The sequence below is a fragment of the Symphodus melops genome (assembly GCF_947650265.1).
Source record: "Symphodus melops genome assembly, chromosome: 15".
In the NCBI taxonomy this organism is placed as follows: domain Eukaryota; kingdom Metazoa; phylum Chordata; class Actinopteri; order Labriformes; family Labridae; genus Symphodus; species Symphodus melops.
Genome location: NC_136705.1, coordinates 10,866,163 through 10,887,280, shown reverse-complemented (window position 1 = coordinate 10,887,280; position 21,118 = coordinate 10,866,163). Strand labels below are relative to the sequence as shown.

At 37.4% G+C, this 21,118-nt stretch overlaps 2 protein-coding genes across 3 annotated transcripts; both read right to left on the bottom strand.

Annotated features, from left to right (window-relative positions):
- Positions 1-1,332: 1,332 nt before the first annotated feature.
- Positions 1,333-2,790, bottom strand: sdhaf4 (succinate dehydrogenase complex assembly factor 4). The gene is made up of 3 exons (XM_079363529.1): positions 2,581-2,790; positions 2,156-2,269; positions 1,333-1,838 (listed from the first exon to the last, which is right to left on the bottom strand). Exons 1-3 carry the CDS (start codon positions 2,657-2,659, stop codon positions 1,729-1,731), a joined length of 303 nt encoding a protein of 100 aa, XP_079219655.1. The 5' UTR covers positions 2,660-2,790; the 3' UTR covers positions 1,333-1,728.
- A 3,915-nt stretch (positions 2,791-6,705) lies between these two features.
- tlx1 (T cell leukemia homeobox 1) lies at positions 6,706-11,462 on the bottom strand. Of its 2 annotated transcripts, none has more exons than XM_079363136.1 (3): positions 10,711-11,462; positions 8,495-8,732; positions 6,706-7,090 (listed from the first exon to the last, which is right to left on the bottom strand). In XM_079363136.1, the coding sequence occupies exons 1-3, from the start codon at positions 11,162-11,164 to the stop codon at positions 6,880-6,882; spliced, it is 903 nt and encodes a 300-aa protein (XP_079219262.1). In that variant the 5' UTR covers positions 11,165-11,462; the 3' UTR covers positions 6,706-6,879. The 2 variants fall into 2 exon arrangements, with proteins under 2 accessions (XP_079219262.1, XP_079219263.1); XM_079363137.1 differs by having other exon boundaries at positions 8,495-8,696.
- Positions 11,463-21,118: the final 9,656 nt, after the last annotated feature.

The window sequence follows — 21,118 nt, the reverse complement described above, 5'->3', positions numbered from 1 at the left end:
TATATCTGTAATTTTTTTAACGATGAAATTACAAACATTAAAATCTCGCTGTTGCATTACGATCATGTTGTGAATGTTTTTTAATATACGGCATGTTTATGATCCATCAAACGGTGCTTCATTAGTATTTAGTAGCCTACTTTATCTACCGCCCACTATTGTGTTTTTTCTTCCTCAGCGGAACCAAAGTCATACCAGTTATCCCTTGGCAAATATCGTTAATGCAGTTTTACTAACAAACTTCTAAGACAGCGGCTAGGACTCTGAGTCAGTGCCAAAAAATATACAATGTAATTGACTTACCACATTTCGCTGGGTAGTTTTAATCTAGGAGCGTCCAGTTGTTGTGGGCGTCTTTGTTGCAGCAGCAGCCTTCTTCCTCCAGTCGTGGTGCCTTCACGTGCTTCTTTTCAAATATTGTTCTTCCCCGTGTTTTAACAAAATCAATAGACTGTAACATTTCTGATCAACTCACAGTCCCTGTTATACAGGCAAGGACTTTTCGCTCAATGATTTCGTTCTTGTGTTATTACTGCTGGGTTATAGGCTATTTGATACTTTCTCGTTTTAGAGGAAAAATAAAAGTTCCATTGGGCCTTGTTTTATTAACACATCGGCTACACGGGGGTGTTCAGGGTATGTGGGACATCACTAAATCTAAAGGCTCAAAAGTAATGTTTCACACATTTACCTTTTAATATCTAAAATAACGGCCCTCTTGCCATGTGGATTTAAACAATGATGACTAATTCTTGGGGGACGGTAAGTGAAGGCAACACAACAAAATTCATTTCATAACAGGACAAGCAGGTTGAAATGACCCTTTAGCTCCCTGTAGCGGGCAAAAGAGGAAGTGCATGAAAGTCATTATTGAAAGAAAAAATATCTAATAAATGTTAAAAGATCTTCTACGCAATTCACATACTATCAGTACCACAGAAATCACAAATACCAAAAACGCATATAATAGAAAGCTAAAGTGTGGTAAGGAACTACTAAGAAGTATTAACAAACCGAAACAAAAAAACAAAACAAAAAACTTGCATGTCCTTTCTCTGAGACCCTCCAGATCTCAGTCAAATGCCTGAGACCCACACAAGACTGCATGCACAGGTCCCGTTTGAAATGATTAGCCCAACCTTGAATTGGGATTCCTGTCAACAGTGAAATTGGTATCAGCATTATCCCAGCATGATTTAGACTCATTCTTTAAACAAAATTGTGCTTATTTAAAACAGTTAATTGTAACTTAGCTCATGTGGTAGTTTATTGTTGCAAAAACAGATGAAACATGTTTCAGTATATGCTTTAAATGAATCAATTAACACAAAATACATGAACAACAACATTTGCCCTTTTATTAATCCTTAATACTTGTGAACAAAAACTAAAAAGGACCAGCATTCAAAATGTCTCACTCTCACATTCAACCAAACACCATCAATGTACACAATATGTCTTCACATATATCGGTGGTAATGGCATTTTCTTTGACGTATCACAAAGGCTAGCAGTAAGAGCCACGGTACACTTAAAACATTCTATGTAAATCAAGCTTCTTAAGACAAAAAGGGTTTTTATAATTGTCTTTGTTCCCTGTAAGAATCTACACAGTGACAGTAAGAAGCATATTTTACATCCCCACCTTATTCTCATCTTCCGATCAGAAGTACCAAAGTACAGCAAAAATAATCAATGAGTAAATAATACGTAATGATAGATAATGGTCTAAAAGTCAACACAGCGGCCCTTTCTCTCCCAGTCTCCATAGCGTGTTGGTTCTGGGCCCCGGGGACCCCCCTTCTCCTTTGTTGCAGGGTTCACATCATCAGGATATCCTGGAAATCAACAGGAGAGTAATTAAAGATATGTATTTGATACATACGGAGTTAAGAGGGTTTGTTGTGTACACTGAGTTTAACGAATGCAGTAATGACCTCTAGTCATTGAGGTCAGAATGTTTCTTAAGCATTTAAAACATGGCTGAACCTGAAATCCCCTTCCTGTCATTTTATGAACATTTAGTTCAATTTAAAGTATTGATTAGACGCTTGCTGATGAAATTCAATATCCAATTAGATTCTTCATAAACATTTAGTTCCCTGTCCTCATTATTTTTATTATCATTTATCCCCCACAACCGAATCAAACTCACTTTCCAGAACATCTCTTTGCTTCTCCTCCGGGCTGTCAAACCGACCCTGCGGGGTTTTAGCTTTCTTCAGCGGCTCCTTGTCCTTCACCATACCGCTGGCGGCCCGTGAACACCCTAGACCAGACGCAACAACAAAAAACACGTATTACATTGAGGATTTGAGAATAATTTAAACTGCAGAAAATGTAATTGTCTGCATGCAGGGCACAATGTTTATTCGTAAAACGCTGGCAGCTCTAATTTAACCTTCGCTAACCTTACTTTATTGACAGAAAGGGCTGACTAAATAAAGGTAAGAGAGAAATCATGATCTAACCAAAATAATAACTATTTATCTATAGCCTAATATGAACATCGTAGATGTGGTTCGGGCTGACTTTAAAATAAAATGTTGTTAACTTATGTAAATACTGACGCACACTGACCTGTACATGCAGAGTCCAGAGCTCGACCATTACAAAGAACACGTCTGCTGGTTGAAGCAAACACCTGCAAAAGAAACATGACAGGAGTTGATCAGGGTAAAGAAGAAACACAATCAAATGCTGAACACTGTACTGTGTTCAGACGTCTTTACACTCCTTACACAGTTGTGTAATTGTTTGTCGGGCTTTGTTTACGTAATTTTTGTCATCACTTCGCGACGGAAAATGACGAGAAACCAATGCTATGTTTATTTTGAACCACTAGGGGGAGATATAATACTGGATAACAGTAATTGGACTTCACTACACTGTGTTGAAAAGGGTTTGATGTTTCCATATTAACAATAATAATAATGATAATAATAATAATAACAATAATACATTTTATTTAAAAGGCGCCTTTCAAAACTTTCAAGGTCACCCTACAAAGCAAGTACAAAAACAGCAAAGTTACATTGTTGTACTGACATCAGTTCATTTATCAGAGGAGTAACTTGACTCGATATTAAATAGTTGTAACTATGTTAGGCAGGTTATAGGGTAGAGCGCAATCAATAAAGCCTGGGCATTTTCTTTATTTCAAAATGTGAATGTCATGTATGGATAGAAACAGACTTTCTTCTTTAGCTACAAAATTGTCAATCTAGCAAGCCTGGATTTTTTTTAAACAGTTACTAAGAGTAGCATTTTTTGTAAATAAATGAAATTTCAGTATTTCATTTGATAGTCTCTTTTCTTAAAAAACCCCCCCAAAAAAACCAAACAACTGAAGTTGTTATATTAATATAACGCCATGTGTTAGAACAGAGCTGTTGTAAACATAGCATCGCTTAAGCAATTACACCTAGGCCTACTGACATATAGAACACATTAATAAAAAAAAAGTATCTCATTAATCAAAAGGAAACAGACATGAATATGTATAAGCCAATAGCAACATATTTTTTACGATAATTGAAAGCCACTGTGGCTGTCTGTTTACTTCAACTGTCCTCTGTTGTTGCAGCTCACTGAATATAATAATAATAATAATAATAATTTACACTTTATTAATCCCACGAGGGGAAATTCAGTTTTTACACTCTGTCTAACACACACATAGGCCGAGATACACACTCATGCACAAACAGGGTTCTAGTGACATGCATTAATGGAGAGGTCTCAGAGTGAGGGGGCTGCCCACAGCGAGCGCTCCAGAGCAGTTTTTGGGGTTCGGTGCCTTGCTCAGGGGCACCTCGGCAGTGCTCAGGAAATGGACTGGACTAAAGTGGGGCTGAATAGATCTGAGTTTATGTTTGATTGTCTATAAATGTACAGGACTGTGATGGAGAAAGAGTGAAGTTTACTTGTGTGTATTTTTAATACATCGATTTTCTGCAGCCTGTTTGATTTACAGTTCATCACACTGCTATTGCAATACAAACACATCATTAACTTGATAAAATTATTTATGGAGCATTAACAAAATGGGATTTGGACGATTTATTCAAAATAAGAGAGAGAGAAAGAGCAACTCATTTTATGGATCTACTTGGTGTCTGCACTGAATGAATTTTTTTTTTTTAGCATTTAGAGTTATCAGGATTATGTAAGTGCTGTATCTGATTTCACTTTTTCCATAGATTTGAGGAGATGCAAAGCACAGTTGAAAGACTGATTATTCTTTTAAGCCAGTATAGTTTTATAACAGAATATCTGGTGTGGTTGCTTGATGGGCTATTTACTGCACAAAAATACCAAGCCTCAAAGAACAGTGCTACTTTTCTCAGTTTTTTCTAAACTTGCTATTCCTTATCAGCCTCGGTCACCACTTTACCTCCCTGGGGTAAAATTCTGTTGGATGTTTGAGAGAAATTCCAGGAGGTTTCAGTGCAGCTTAACTCTAGAGACTAGAGAGTGCAGATATTTCCAAGTGGATGAAGAAATTCTCCTTTACATTCCTCTTCAACCTTTTAGAGAAAAGCCCTGGAGAATGTCACAGCACACACTAAACACACATGCATACTCACACAGTCAAACAGCTTGCTTTGCATTAACCACTGACTCAAATTCCAGCCTGTTGCAAATTCATATTAGAAAAATCAGTGAGTATTTTTCTATGAATGAGTTCTCTCGTGAAAGGTTTCAATTTTGTGAAAAATATAACATATAATAATGAATACTTTGTATTGACTAAAATATATAAATAATTGAATCAACCAACTCACTGCAATGTTTTAGTAAAGATTTTCTTGTATACCCTTCAGAATATGCGCACTAATCCCATCCAGTGTTTCTAGTCCCTCTTGCAGAATGAAATGTAGATTTTCTTTCCCCTCACATGGCAACTGTCATACTTTTTTCTTACAACAATGAACCAGACGACAAATTAGGAATGAACCAGAGGATCACCTGAAACACATTTCTTTTGTTTTGTGTGTGTGCATTGTTTTGTTTTAAATGTTTATTCTCACATTGGGGGTTTAGTTATGGTATTATTGGAAGAAGAAGAAAACATTTGTGAAATTCTCATTGAGGAAATTCTCTTTTAACATGTTTGGCCCAGAGCCAAAATTGCCCCTGCTGTGCTCGTAGTGAAACATATCATTTCACTGGGTCTTTTACCCAGTATTCTTTTGCTGGATATTTAAAAGCTTCAGGTGTGTTGTGTGCTTTTCAAAATTAAATAATGTAAAAAAAAGTTCTTGGGTCGGGACCATAGGGACATACTCTCAAAATTGTGCATAAAAAGCAGAATTTAATTAAAGCTGCTATAACAATATTTTAACCTATGTTTTAAATTTAGCAATGTGACAATGTTTAAGTTGCTGTCAAAGTAAACCAGTTACACAGGTCTATCAACTGGATCAGAATATCTACTTTATTAAGTTTCAGCTTACTGTTTTTCACCTGATGAAGATTTAACAATGACTGAATTCTTTGTAAAACATCTGTAAAAGCCAAAGCTAATTTTGACATCTAGAAACTCTGGCCTGGACAATATTGTGTCTGTAAGTTTACTTTCAGTGATAAGATGGCTAAATATGTTTGGACTAAATAAGTAAAAAATAAAACATTACTTAAAATGCGGAAGACAGTCTAAATCAGACCTTTTTTAAATTTCCTTAATTATCAAATCTACTGTGAGAAAGGAAGCTTACCATCCAAAACATTTTATTGTTATCAGAAAAATATATGGTGTTTTAAAGTAACCCCCCCACCACCACAAACAAACACTCACTCACTCACTCACTCTCTCACACACACACACACACACACACACACGCACACACACGACATGACTGTTTTAATAACAGCACAGCTTTCTCTTCACGGTCTCTTTTTAATCAAACAAACCCACACACACTCTTATACCGGCAGATAAAGAAAGAAGAGATAATGAAAGCCATATGAACAAAGACTTTTCTCAGTGATTGATCAGCTTGTTGGATCTCATCCCACACAGTCGTCCTCACACAGAGTATAAAATACAGTTTATGAACATCGGATATAAAAAACAAGTCCACAAAAAAAAAAAATCAAACATGGTAAACGGTAAAAAGTGGTCATTGTTTAATGGCTGCAAAGTGCAATTCAGTATTATTTTTATATTGATGGTAAAATAGACAAATATCTTGGTGTGTTGCTGTAAATAATCATATGGAGTCGTTTCCATTTTGCTTGGTAATGTGTCTTTATAGTCTACGTAAGTTCATAAAAAGGTGCTAAAACAAGTGCTGTTATTTGACATTATTGGATGAATAAAAAGTTTACTTTAAGGACGTACACAATCAGGCATTAATTTCTTTTTTAGTCAACATCAAATAGCCTATGAAAATATGCTATGCTGTTTGTGAAACACGAAGTCCTTCACAGGCAAGTATAATACAAGAACTCACTGATGTCAGTCTGTCCTATTCCACTGGTGAGCTTTCTGCAGATTGTTGAGCGCACTGCAATGCTACCCATCAAAAACATTTTCATAATGTTGGTCTGGTCCCTACAAGGCTGAAGCTTGGATTCAGTCCAGACCTGTGAAGGATCCAGATAAGACTGTGGGCCCCCATTACATGGGAACAGTGAAAACTAGGGGACCCCCGTCAAAAGCATGCTTTCTGTTGGCTGCAGTCCCAGCAGCATAACTTATAGAGGATGGGTGATAATAAGGGCTGGCAGACGACCTGCTGACTGTTATCTATTAAGCTGTCCAGCACCAAACCTCACTTTAACAGAGCTCTTCCGCGGATTCACATCCATGTCCACGTCTCTAACCTCTGGAAGTCACCCGGCGCACGCACCCACTACGGCTGCACGCTAGCTCTATTCGCAGGCCGACACGCTGCTGATCTTGCCGGTATTCTCCGTCCAGGGTTGCAGGTTCTGTAGGGCATACAGGGAGCTGTTCTGCAGACACAGCGGATCCGGAGTGACCGGCTGGTTGATGGTCTTCTGAAAGGCCTCCTGTTGAAGCTGCATGAGGATCCGGTTGGCCTGTTGCCGCTCCGCCTCGCGCTCCTCCGCCGTCTGCCGCCTGCAATAGCGATGACAAAACACCAAATTCTAGTCAATAGACGAGCTCCATAAAAAGACTGTATTTAGCGTATTGATTTTTAAGGCCTTCGTAGCCTATATTTTTGTATTTTCCGGTCTTTAATATGGCACAAACGACGGGACCGATCCGTTAAAAAGCCGAGACATTCTCCAGGCGAAATTAATAGGTCACTTAAACTGGCTTTTTTAAAACGTAAGTTTGGCCAACGCACAGAGCATAGTTTAGTCTACTTTGGGCTTCATTTCCCCACTTTGATTCATGATATAATCGACATTTAATAACAATGTGAACACAAAATCGTTTATGTTTTATAGGCTTTTCAAAATTCAAGAGTCTCGAAAGAAACCGACTTTCAAAATATTTTACTAATCGAAGTAGACTAGTAGGCTATGAGACACATGAATCTGGATTGTATTAATTCAGAGAATTCATCAGTGCGAAAAATTATCAGTTGCTGTTTCCATTTTCATAAAACCTTATATAAAACCTAGAAAAAATACACACAAAATTGCTACTCTATTTTGACACCCTAATGCCCTATGGTTTTTTGTGTAAAATTCGAGTATTTAAGAAAGTGCAAATGAAAAATTTAAACCTACTTTTGGGCCTACTTTTTAAAAATATATATATTGATAAAAAAAGATGCTACAGGGAATCTGATAAGTTTATGCTTTTTGACCTTGAATTCAGTCATTTCAAGACAAAATGTTTAGCCTAAAGAGAATATATACTGTTATTCTGGAAAAAAAAACAGTTCAAAATGCAAACTATAGAGGCTATTCTATCAGTAGAAAATTAGTGAGCTGAATAAACATTTTCTCTCTTCCTGCTCTTTTTCTGCTTTACAGAACTATTTAAAATGAGCTCTTTCTCATATCCCGAAATTACTTTTTACTTTCAAGTTCAAATCAAAGGAGGCTTTAAATGAGCTTATATCACCTACAATAAATAATCATTGTATAGTGGATAAACAGCTGTAATTTTATCATCACATCCAGTGAGAATGAATAATACAACACCTGTAGTTCAATATCTAGACCTACCTGAATAAACTGAAACAATTTTAATTCATTTAGTGTGAAATAATAATTCTCTTTCAAACCATGTCACATAAGCAGATTACCATACTTTGTTTGAAAGAGATGAAAATACGAGGCACTTGAAATTTTTTTAGTCCTTCAACGTCCTTCAGACTTTAAAAACCATTGAGGGACTCCTGACAGTCCCTTGGAACCCAATAGGCTTCTCGTCCTAAAGCATATAGGGCCCTTTTGGTGACGTAGCGCTCTCAGAAATAACCATCAAAATCACTATCTTCTCTAACAACATATCAAGGGGAAAATACAGAAAAATGATTTCCAACAAAATCCTACATGGCTTTACCTCCACTTGGTGCGTCTGTTCTGGAACCAGGTTTTGACCTGCGCGTCAGTCATCTTCAGGGCTTTGGCAAGAGCAGCACGCTCAGCAGACGCCAGGTACTTTTGTCTGTGGAAACGTTTCTCCAGCTCACAGATCTGCAGCCGTGTAAACGATGTCCGAGGCTTCTTTTTCTTAGGCGGTGTCCGGTTCTGGTATGGATGTCCTACACGACGTGTCACAGTGAGGGGTGAGAGGGACACTGGACAGTTTTGGATATAGGACAAAAGGACACGAGGACAGGAACAGAGAAAAGGAAAGAATAGTAAGGTCAGGACAGAATAGCTCAGGAACAGTCAAAGCAAGGTATGTCAAGGCAGCAAGACGGGAAACAAGCGAAGCAGTACTGACAGAGCAGCACAGGAGAGAGTGAATATGATATCTAAATTGTGTTCAGATATACAACAATCGATTACAGCAGAAAATACTGTTTAATTTGATATAGTGTGAGTGGGTGTTTGTTTTATTTGTTTATTTTTATTTAAATGTGTAACATTACAAACAAAGACCCCTTTGGGAAGTTCTGGAGAACTTAAACTTCAATGTTATGTATACTTCTGAATGTATTCATACATTTATTTAGATTCTCCTCTTATGCAATAACCAAAGACCGTCACAGGGAACTTTTTTTCTGCAGAAGTGAAATGCACAACAAATCATAAACCAAAACAATTAATGTCCCTACCGTCCTATAACAAGTGTGGCCTTCAGTAAATATGTATCAGAACACTGTAATAATTAGAACATGAATGTCTTTGGCCTTCACCAATGTAATGAAGGGATTGTGCTTGAAGAGTTTTCTTTGAGCAAAACTGATGGCCCTATGCAGAGGAGGTAAAGAATCACAAAGAGGGAGACTTTAGGGACAGCATCAGAACAGAGATAGAGATTGCATAGCTCTTTGTCCAACACATTACAGATATACTCAGGAGATGACACATGGAACCATATAATGCAGAATACATTTAATTGCAGAATAATTTTAAAGACTGTGGACACAAAATGGAAGTGTGCTTGACTGCAGATCTATGGAATCACTATGAATGATATTATCATTTTTGGTGGAACTCCAGCCCCATGCAGCTATACACAAAATGGGAACAAGACTTTGTATTAGAAATGCTGGAAATACTTATAAAAACATGCCATCAGTTGAATGTATGTTGAGGTGGAAAGGCAGTCACTGGAATCATAAATGATAAACGTTCGTTTTCTATTGTTTTATTTTGACAAAAAACCAACAGAAATCACCCTGACTAGAAACAGTACAAAGCAGCCAGTAGGAAATTACAATCATCTGGGATTTTATTGATGCCTCTTTGACCAAAATAGTGATATCTGTGAGGTGGTGTGACAGCCAAGAGCCCAAGGAACAACAACAACAAAAACAACTGTCTATTCACCCAGAGTCCATGAAGTTGCTTTAGGTTACAAAACAGCTTCTGCCCACAAGATAAAGCTATGATAATGAAACTTCACACTTGACCATGAATAAAGTACCTTATCACTGTACCCTCCTCCCATAAAAACAATCATTCACTTTGCCACAAAGACACTGCTGTGAAGGACTATGTTTACCTGTAAAAGTAGATTTATACCTGTATTATTATTTGACTTTGACTATTTGATTTTCTTTTTTTCTTTTTTCTTTCTTTCTTTCTTTCTTTCTTTTGTGTGTGTGGGGGGGGGGGGGGGGTGCTACAAATCACATTTGATTATTGATCCTTGTCTTGTCAAATGACAAACGGTTACAGGCTGAAAATCCTGAAACACTGTAAGTGTCACTTTTATTTGTATTTGTCCGATTTTGAAATTTAAATCGCTAGCACATTATTCAGACCTTGAAGTACTCATAAGTAATAACCAGACACGGTCAGTCATTGATATCTTCTTAAGAGAAATAATGAAGTGTAGGCTAAAAAGAAGTTAAGTTGATCACGCAGATACACATTGGATCTTCTTAGACAATAGCAGACTTTTTTTTTTTTAAAGCAAAAGGCCTATAAAATGGGTTTTAATAGGAATCTATTGAGGGAAAGGGACATTGTGTGTTTTAAAATGTAGCCTATTTTTGTTAAGGTTTTATCTTGTCATTTATGGGCTAGGCCTGTGGAAATGATTGTTTTAAAGGCGACATAATAGCCTGTATGCCATTTAAAAGGCTATTGTATTTTACCTACCTGTGAACCTGTCTTTGGTGTAACGCCGGTTGCTCTCCATCCAGGGGAAAGTGAGCGCGCTCATGTTATTGATGCTCGCGCTGCCCGGTGGCCCAGATGAGTTTCCGCAGTTTAGAGGTCGGTGTGCGGGCACACGGATGACCCCGGCAGGGTTGACGTTGGTTCCGTTCGCATTCACACCTATGTTCATGTGATAAGCCCCGCCGAGGGCAGCCATCCCACACGAGCTGCTGGTGCCGTTATATCCGGTGTTGCCGCACGCGAAGCCGCCGCCGTTCACGCCATTGCTCACGCTGTTGTTGTAAGCCACATGCCCGTAGTCCGGCTCGTGCATCCTTACGCCCAGCATGCAGCTCTGTTCAACGTTGCTGAGGATCTGATCGATGCCAAAGCTGATGGGCTCCACTTGCGAGTGATGCTGCATGTGCGCCCCCAGAAGCCCTAAGTGATCCATGGCCTCCACAAGCCCTGTGCTCCGGCGCGAGGAACACAGGTTGCTCCACGCGCCGCTCCCTGGACTCTTCCGTCTCGGCTTCTCACGATTGAGCTCCGGTCGTTTTCTCGTGCGACCGCACGTGTGTGAGTCAGACTATGTGAGCGTGCAGGAGCACCATGAACCCAACCCCCTGTTCAGCGCGAGGACATCAATCAAACTGCCAAATAGACAGCTCAAGATTAAGAAGCAATTTTAGGGCAGAAAACTCGATTGGCTAAAAAACCTGTGTGAGCTCTGTGGAGGCTTCAGGGTACACTTCATAACACACTGATTAACAGCTGGACAAGAACAATAACACAACTATCTCATGCTCTCGCTCTCGCTCTCGCTCTCGCTCTCTCTCTCTCTCTCTCTCTCTCTCTCTCTCTCTCTCTCTCTCTTCCCCTCACTCATAACTAAACAATAGGCCTACTAATCAAAAGCCAACCAGGCTGTTAAATTTAACTCAATTGCACAATTTCGTTCTTGGTTTTGTTTCGCGTCTGTGTGAATCTGATAAGTGGCAAAAGGATTAAAAATATAAAAGTCTTCACATCAAGTAAGATCTTTTTTACAGTTTCAAAAGGCCTCCGTTTTGCCAAAATCAACTAACAATTGGAATAGTTTGCATCTTCTTGCTCAGGGCAAATACATAACCTTATAGCTTAGTTTCAAATGACAGTCTTGGACTTGTAGTTTATCATTTGATATTAATAAGGCAATTTATACAACATTGCTGCTTTGACCAAATGCTCCGGAAAAACAACCATAATAAAATGGCATAATGGGTGTAAATGATACCATATAAATCACAGAAAAATGATTGATGTTTTGTCAAGGCAACTCGTTTATTATTATGAAGCTGGTGCCATTATTAATTCATGTTCAGAGCGATGACAGTGCCGCAAACACTGATGCCTATATGGCTTGGATATTTAGTTAGCCTGCATTATTTTTTCATTACATCTTTTCAAGACTACGGAGCCCCAACCCCAGAGTGGAAAGTCACATCTTTATGATACGACTAATGATAAGTCAGTATTTTAGCATTAGGTTTATACATTCATTAAAATGTGAATGAACCAGGAAATGATCTTGCTCTATGCAACGGGTTCAAATGTGTTGTATTACAACAGGATGTAACTTTGTTTAATCGGAGACCATTAATAACGAGCGCATTTTCTATTTATGAAATTCTGCCAGTGCTGTTTCTAACACACACACGCACACACATACACACTCCAGAACAATTAAATGAAAAACTAAACCGTGTCGCTCATTGATTCTCTCTGCTCTAAAAGCCACTGGGACTTAATTACTTCACTTGGGTCATTAAAGCATTAATATTTTACATGCATTGAGCGGCTCCCATTGGTCAGTTGACCGACGTCAAATTTTAATGAATGTGGTAGCCTATCCGCTCGTTTAAGTGCACCAATACATTTAAATAGGGACCAATAATGAGCATTAAAGGAACAGAGACAGAGGCGGCCCAATTACTGAGATAAATTGCAATACTGGAGCGAGGCAGCGCCGCAATCAGACTTAAACCGAGGCTTTAGCCAAATCAAATGCAGGTTGCTTCTGATCATCAGGTAGGTGAATCCATCCTGTTAATATGGAACCCTAACAAATATCATCATGCGATGCTTTATAAATGACAATATTATCACACATTTTGTTAACGTTTTTCCTGAAATGAATGTCCTGGGATTTCGGAGAAAAACTATCTCCTCACTTCAAATGGAGATACTGATTGATTTCTCGCCTTTTAAGAAGCATCATTTTCACCGACAGAATAATCCCACTGCTGTCGCTGCTACTTCAGCATGATGGCTTTATGGATCTGTAGAAAAACACACAAGGAACTGTGCTTCTCAAAATCCCGAGAATTACTATAGTTATTTTCTTCACATTATCATCAAGTTTGTATTTTTTATTAAACTAAAACATAATGCTTTTCAGTTTTGTAATAAACCAATCTTTCACAAATGTTTGAATCACTTTGTTGTCTTACTACAGATACAACTTATTTTTAAGAAAAAAACCAAAAATTTATTTTAGAAAAAAACTCAAGACAAGCTGAATGCCATTATTAATTGACATAAAGCAATGTTGTTAAACTTATTTGGAAAACTGCATACATTAACACAATCTACAGTTAAATGCTCTTCATGAGCCTTGTTTTCTTCATATAGGTGATTCAGTAATTTGAACACCTGATACTTGTGCTGAAAACACATCATTAAACACCAAATTCTTTGATCTTTTTAAGGTTAACTTCAAATTAAGAGTAGTCAGCTGAATCATTTTAATTGAACACTTAATGCTTCTGTCATTTTTTGTGTTGATTTTAATTTTACTTTAGACAAATCAGACAACTTTGTCTTTGCTGATGCTGTCCTGTATGTGTTAGTAATGTATGTGTCTGAAGAACATGTTCATTCTGCTGTCTTTTATTGAGATTGATTACTGTGAATCTTAGTTCAAAATATAAACAAAAGTGGTTCCTCGTGAATCGCTTCAAGTGAAACAGGCACAATTGCTGAGACAGGCATTGAAATAAATATATATAGAAAAAATACATTTCTTCCTGATATTTTGTTTGATTACTTACTTAATTTATAGGAATCAGTGTATATTTTGGTTTATTTCATATCCAGTTAAAAGCTTCTCACAATAGGTTCAGCCAAACAATATGCCCCTTATTTTGCATAAACTTACCAAATACCCAGTTTGGGGAACCTAAGACTTTGATGTGAGCAACCAGAAACCTTCGAAGCTGAATCCAAAGTAAAATTTCCATTACTTAAATTTCCTCAAAGAGCATTTGGAGGCAGGCTATTGAACTGAGTCAATCCCCATAAAACACCATATACAGTAGAATTAACCCAACTTGATAGTTTAAAATGTATAAAAGCATACAGTTATGCATCCTAAAAGAGGCTGTTGTTTAAAGTGAGTGGTATGTCAGCATCTTCTAAAACCTTTACTAATCATTGAGGTATACACCTGATTTATAAAACATTTTTCTGATCTTTCAATGCCACGATTTTGGTCTGCTCGGTTGTAGGCAAACAAACATGTGCTATATACCCGTTATGTCTGCTGTTGGTAAATAGGCAAAATGAAACCAACTGGTCTGTATCTCTGAATATTCTATTTCAAAGCAAGAAATTAATTACAAATCTTAGAAAATGTCATTAGCTCATTAGCACTAAAAAGTTGGCTTCAAGTGTTGACATTTTAACAAACAGATATTCAATATAAATCTCATTTATTTTGAACAACCAAAAAGTATTGAATAAACTTAATCCCCCCTCCCATTGTTGTTGTTTCTTTTTCTCTCAATCTTTCTTCTATTCCAGCACAGATGGCTGTTAACGCGTGTCTGCTTCTTCTCCAGGTTTCTGCATGATAAAGGGACGTTTTTCCGTGCTGCTGTTACTTTGCTGAATGCTGCCTCGTATCTTGGTAAATTAATGTTCGGTCTCTGTAAATAGAAATGTAACAAAGAGAACAGTTTAGGCTGATGCTTTTTGCAGTGTATTGAAATGACATCTGTTTTGAATTGATGCCTTATAAAGATGAATGATAATTGGTAAGAAGAACATGTTTGCTGTTTTCCCTCACCTACTGTTGGTTATATTACTATGTGCCTTATATTAAAATAAACTTGTTTTTATGAGGAGCAACTTAAAAGTGTGTTTTACCTACAAAATACCCATTATAACAACTCAAGATGTACAACAATAAAAAAAAATACTTCGATGCTTATAAAAGGGAAAATTTGACAAGTTGACTTCAGGTTTTGTCATAGCAACATGTCCGGTCTTAATCAGGGTCAGTTGAAGCTTTGTTCAGTCTTTTCCACTGCCCTGAATGCAGCTTGATTCTGTGTGATGTGTGTCTGTTAAGGGAGTTGGATGCTGCTGGACTTTGAGACTGACAGAGGTTAATTTTGACTCATTCTGTCAGTTCCGAAATAATAGTGTGAGGTTCTGAGATGCAGAGATAAGTTAGTGATCATCCTGTTGATTTAGTCACTTTATGATCTTCACGGCATCTCTCCTTCCTCTCAAGAGGAAACACATGCACACATACCTGGTTGTAGACTTATGTATAGACAAATATTGTCAGGCAAGCAGGCTGTTTTGGTCATGTTGGACGCCATCAGTGAGCATTTGTCAAACCTCCCCCTGCTTTGGCGTCACATTAGTGAGAAATGTGAGAAGCCGAAGACTCCATATTTTGTCTGAAGCACTTTGAAATGTTCGAGACATCAGGGAATAGATGCTCTTCAGGGGTTCTTTCAACTTCCTGGTCACCATAAATTGAACAATCCTCGACTGAAAAACAAATACCCTCTTAAATCTGAAGCCTCCATTCTAAGTCAAGCAAGAGATGAACTTCAAATGTTTGTTTGGGATTTAGCAGAAAAAGCAAGGTTGAACAGAAAAAATAAGGGCAACCTATTGCAACTCATAATACTCACAAAGATTACTCAAGGTGTATGTATGTACTGGTATGTAAAGCTGTTTACTAGTGAGCTAAATGAGCCAACTTTTTGCAGGGAGTATTCTGCACCTACAAAACCCTCAGGTGACAGTGTTTTCATTAGTCCTACATGAAGAATACAGCCTACTCATTCTCACCAGTGAAGTCAGTCCATTGCAGTCCAATTCGAAGTAATATAAACCACCCTGAATTGTTTGGTGTAATACAGAATCTTTAAAATCGAGATGAAATTAAACATGCATTTCAAACCTTAGGCCAAATCCCAGGTAATAAACTATTTCAACAATGTATAAAAAAACAGCAAACAGAACAGATACATTTCTTATACTCTTAATAATTTTCAATCATGGTTTCAACAAATTCTGTCATGAACATATGTATGTATGTAAACCCTTTTAAAGGTATTTTCATAGAAACAAGTTTTTATTGTTGAAACAGATTGACCTAGAAAGAATATTAGCAACAATGAATAGATGTCATGAATAGGATGTTGACAAAACTGAAGCAAAATGGCAAATTTGGAAAATGTATACTTGGTAATTTCGGCATCACTTATAGGTTAATGAGTGACATCAAATTTTCCAGAGTGGGATGAAATTGTAAAGGACATCTGTTTAATACAACCATACTGAGAGCCAGGCTCAGTCTTTTTTTTCTCTGTAGTAATAGGATGACTGGTTACTGTGTCTTTAGGTGTTCACTCACTTTTCAATTAGATTAGAAATTAGATTCCCCCCAACAATATGGTAAGCCATCATATTCTGTTATTGTGATTCCCCATGCTTTGCTTTAGTGCAGGGCTATTTTTCAGTCTAAGCACCACTTTAAACATTTTTACATTTTATGAAAGCGTTAGCTTTTTGGTGCAGCTTTTGTTGTTAGTACTGTGAAAGTCTTCTCTAAGTCAGAGGGCTTCTGTTTTCCTTCCTGCTGTTTGATTGACAGCTCCCTATCAGCGCACTTATCATCTGAATGTCAGTGACTTCCAGAAAATCCCATTTTCAGGTGATTGATGAAGAGCAGTCAGCAAATGTAGAGAGAGTGAAAGGGAAAGAGTGAGTCCAGGAGAAATAGACAAACCTCACCTTAAGGGAGCAGTAAACCTTGGAGAAATGTGGACGGACATTTCCCTTGGAAAAGAGTTTGTTGTAAATGGGTTAGTGTGTATTATTATGTGAGTAAACATTAAGCATGAACAGTTGCTTCAATTAAATATAATGTCCTTCACATAGGTGGATGTTTTTTTATACATGTCATTGTACATGTTGCCTGATTGATAGCCACACTGCCAAACAATCAAATACTATTCATTTTAAAAACACAAGTCAATGTTGATGTTTCATTTGTTCAAATCGTGTCTTATGTTGTGAACTACTGTTATGGTAATACAATTAAAATTGTCTCAAAATGTATATTTTTTAGACACTTGAACATAAGGGTGTGTGATTTTACTAGCTAATTAAAAAAAGAAACATTATTTTTCAACCGTATTAAACAAAAGATTAGTTCGTATATTACTGTCACTCAATCAGCAGCTTTAAATACAAACTGAAAAATTTGCTAAAAGATGCAGAATTCTGTAACCACTCATCTTGATTCATACATGTAAGTGTGTGTGTCTGTGTGTGCTCAGTGTATGTATGTGTGTGTGTGTGTGTGTCTGTGTGTGCTCAGTGTATGTATGTGTGTGTGTGTGTGTGTGTGTGTGTGTGTGTGTGTGTGTGTGTGTGTGTGTGTGTGTGTCTATGGGTGTGTGTATAGATAATCTATGTTTGTTACAGATATATTTTATATGTTGTATTACTATGTGATGTTTTAATTGTGAGCAATGGACTGCAGATGTAAACTAGCTCTGAGCTAACTCTGGTGCAATACATCAAATGGCAACATTTATGTTTAATAGTACATTGTCCCTTGAAAAAATAAAGTTAAAGTTAAGTTAATTACATTAACGAAAAAGTATAACTAAAAAGGACTTGCGACAAAATAATCAGTCACTTGCACTGTTTTTCAAATGAACATTGATAATTGTGCTAAAAATGTAATAAAATGTAAGCCAGAGCAGTCCTGTTATACAATCAAAGGCATAAGAAAACCATGACATAAACAAACAGAAGCAGAGAAGAAACTCTGGTTTCCTTCTAAAGGCCAACAGGACACCTGAACATAACACACATTTTTTATCCTATTGCTTTCTTGATTTTTTTTACTTTTATACGCACTCTCTATGTTGCCTTAAAAAACCCACTGACCCACATCATCCCTACTTTTCCCATATAAGGCCTCCTGTCAGCCAGATTCAGTGTTGTTGACCTCTTCCAGTAAAATAGACAGAGTGACTGATAGGAGGACTTGTTGGCTCTTTGTGAAAGAATGGGGATGAAACTGAGAATATTTTATTCTTGGCCTGTGCTCTCAGAGCGGATGATAACATTTTTAGATATTGATGAGGAAACTTTTTCTCTGTATGATCTCAGGCGTGGGTTGCTGTGTGAATTTGCACAGGGGAAGATTCATGTTTGGATCAATCACTCAAACTGACTGAAAGCTGAATGGACACTCCACCATTTGCTTTGGAAGAGTTCAGTGAGATTTTAATGTGGAGTCTTGATGCTGCCATGTGAGTCCCCTCAATAAATAAACTATTATTAATTCAATTAGAAAACATAGGCAGGCCTTTATTTGGAAGGACCCCACAGCACTGTTTCCAGGTCAACATGGTTCCATCTCATGAAGACTCTACTCCCACTTTCTCTTCCTTACAAGAATGCCATTTTAATCTAACAATTAATTGAACTCATTTTCCCCATTTCCAGATAAAACCAGATAACCCTCAAAATATGTTTAAGTTGTGTCTTTAACAGCCCAATAAAGTTTATTAATACAGCCTAAATGTTTGGGCCTGGGATTTATTCCTAAGGACATTAAGGATGTATAACATGATGTATATACAATGATTAACAGCTTCATAAAAATTAAAATGTTACTGTGACCTATGTATGATCAGCGATGAATTATAAAAATACAACCAATAGGATGATAATGTTTCCAAATAAATACATAAAATTTTTCACAATTCAACAAAAAACCATAGGATACCGATAAATCACAAACTGTTTACTTTTAAAATGTGTAAATGCATTATAAATGGTCCCAAAAATGTTGGGCAAACATACATCATTGTTATCAGCTTTCAATCTATCAACCCTGCAAAGTTGTGGCAACAAATTAGGGCAACATGTGTCGCGAGAGCTGTGGTCAGGTAGACACAACAACAGAGCTGAAAAACTACAGTCCCTCATTGAATCCAATGTGAAAAGTCTTTTTTCAGACCAAACACCATCTATTACACAGACATACAAAAGAAAACATCAACGTCTAATGTCACTGTGAGCAAATCCCACCATGAGGATGCAAGACAAGTTACACAGCAAAAGGTCATTTTAGCGAACATAGGAATTTATTTATGTGTGAAATCACAGATTTGTGTTGTGTTGACACTTTGATTCTTAGTGGAACACATACAGCAGACAATTTGAACATTTTACGGTATAATTAACACAGCTGTTCTAAAATCTGGTAAAGTGAGTAATTGTCTGGTGTTTGTTTTCACCTGTTCTTTTTCTGGAGTTTTAAACGTTCCTTTTTCTCATAATTCCCAACCATAGATTGTATATTACAATGGACTGAGCAAAGCAAACAGTCTTGTAGAAATGAAGCCAAACGATTTAGAGGTCCTCCTGGTGAATGCAGGTCATGAAACCCGCCACCTCTCTGTTAGTGATTTAGACCACGATTAGATTTTTCTCAATAGAGAGATATTATGTGTATGTTTGTTTGACAGAAAGCTAAACTGTTAATTTAGAAGAAACTTTTCAGGAATGAGGACTTCATGTCCTTGTTGGTGTTTAAAACATATTACACAATAAATTGTCATCTTAGCTGGACCTATTTCACAATAATTTCCTGGTTTAATCAGCCAGCATGATTAAAAAGACCTGTGCGGGTGTACAAAGGCTTTAACAGAAAGAGCAGAAAGGCAGGCGCAGGCGCACTTTGGGCCGCTGTAATTATTAGACTGTTTGTGCAATCTGAAAAATTTTAATATGTTAGCTGGTTGGCTGTAAAGCCAATTGCACAAACACTCACATAATTATGTCGATCCAAAGTGCGCCTGTACAAACGGGTTGTTGACAACACGCTTGGTGTAAAAGAAGAAATCAAGATGGAAATAAGATAAATCCTCTCAATCCCATTTTCATCATGACAAACAACATCAAGCCATTGTGAGTTCAAGTCAGCTTTTTTCTGAGTTTATTTTTTTTCTATTAAAGTTTAAAACTACGTTTACAGATAAAGGTCTTGTAGTGCTGCATGCACTAGATTATTAGAGTACAGTACAGCAGAATGAGAGGTCTTTTCTAAATACTGAAAGACTTTTACAAAAATAACAACCAAACTATCAGGTTCCATAACTGTGAGGTTCTACTACAAAAGGACACTTGGACACATGACTCCTCCAATGCTCTTTTAGCTGATTCTTACTGCGCAGGCTGCAACATGCAAGTGCTCAAAGGTCAATTTGGCTCTCGGGAAGTATAAGCATCCTATACATTTATGTACAGCTTAATATCTCAACCAGCAAACTGCTTACTAAAAAATGAAATATATTTAGATTTGTCTAAAAACAAAGATGTGTAAAAAAGAAAGTTTAACAATAACTTGCTTTTAAGTCAAGACACAGGCTCTGATATTTTGCTTATTTTAAAATATTAATACCTTTTTTCAATAGGTGAATTTAATCACAGTGTTTGTTATTCTGTTGACCATAAAAAATAACTGCACAATGTAATATTTACTGAAAGGAAGAAGCTTTTACATCAAGACACTGGCAGGACACCCTAAATGTGCAAGTGCTGTGTAAGCTTTTTGCAGCTCCTATACTTGATTTTTAATTTTTCACAAGAAAGCAAACTTGTTTAACTCTGGGTTTTTGAAGTGATAGCGCTTAAAGGCACAATTATCAATCCAAAAAACATTGATTAATGTTGGAATATCCCCATCCACACACACACACACACACACACACACACACACAACAGGTGGACTGTGTCCGGTGGAACGGTAGCCCCTGTCAGCACCCTGAGGCCCCGCCATCCTTCCAGTGCATTGTGGGTGTCTCCGTCCTGTTCTGAGCCGCTGTAGGTCGAGTGCATGCTTCCTGCCGTCTGTGCTGGATTGGATTGGATGAGTGGTGATTATTTTGGGCTCCAGTTCCAATCCAGCAATTCTGTACGGCCAGCTGGGGGACGTTGCCTCCCTCAGGACAGATGGGATCATCCTGCTGGATACAAACTTGTCTAATTCTCCTTCTGACTCCTTAAAACCTTGTCTCTGTGTCTCATATCTTCAGCT

Bases quoted from the DNA above. Each gene is read 5' to 3' on its own strand.
- tlx1 (XM_079363136.1), bottom strand. From the start codon at position 11,164: ATGGATCACTTAGGGCTTCTGGGGGCGCACATGCAGCATCACTCGCAA. The intron at 8,733-10,710 runs GTAGGTAAAATA...AAAACTGTCCAG, and splicing joins CACCAAAGACAGGTTCACAG to TGTCCCTCTCACCCCTCACT. The intron at 7,091-8,494 runs GTAAAGCCATGT...TCGCTATTGCAG, and splicing joins AACAGACGCACCAAGTGGAG to GCGGCAGACGGCGGAGGAGC.
- sdhaf4 (XM_079363529.1), bottom strand. From the start codon at position 2,659: ATGTTTCTTTTGCAGGTGTTTGCTTCAACCAGCAGACGTGTTCTTTGT. The intron at 2,270-2,580 runs GTCAGTGTGCGT...CGTCTGGTCTAG, and splicing joins TCTGGACTCTGCATGTACAG to GGTGTTCACGGGCCGCCAGC. The intron at 1,839-2,155 runs GTGAGTTTGATT...GTTGATTTCCAG, and splicing joins GCAAAGAGATGTTCTGGAAA to GATATCCTGATGATGTGAAC.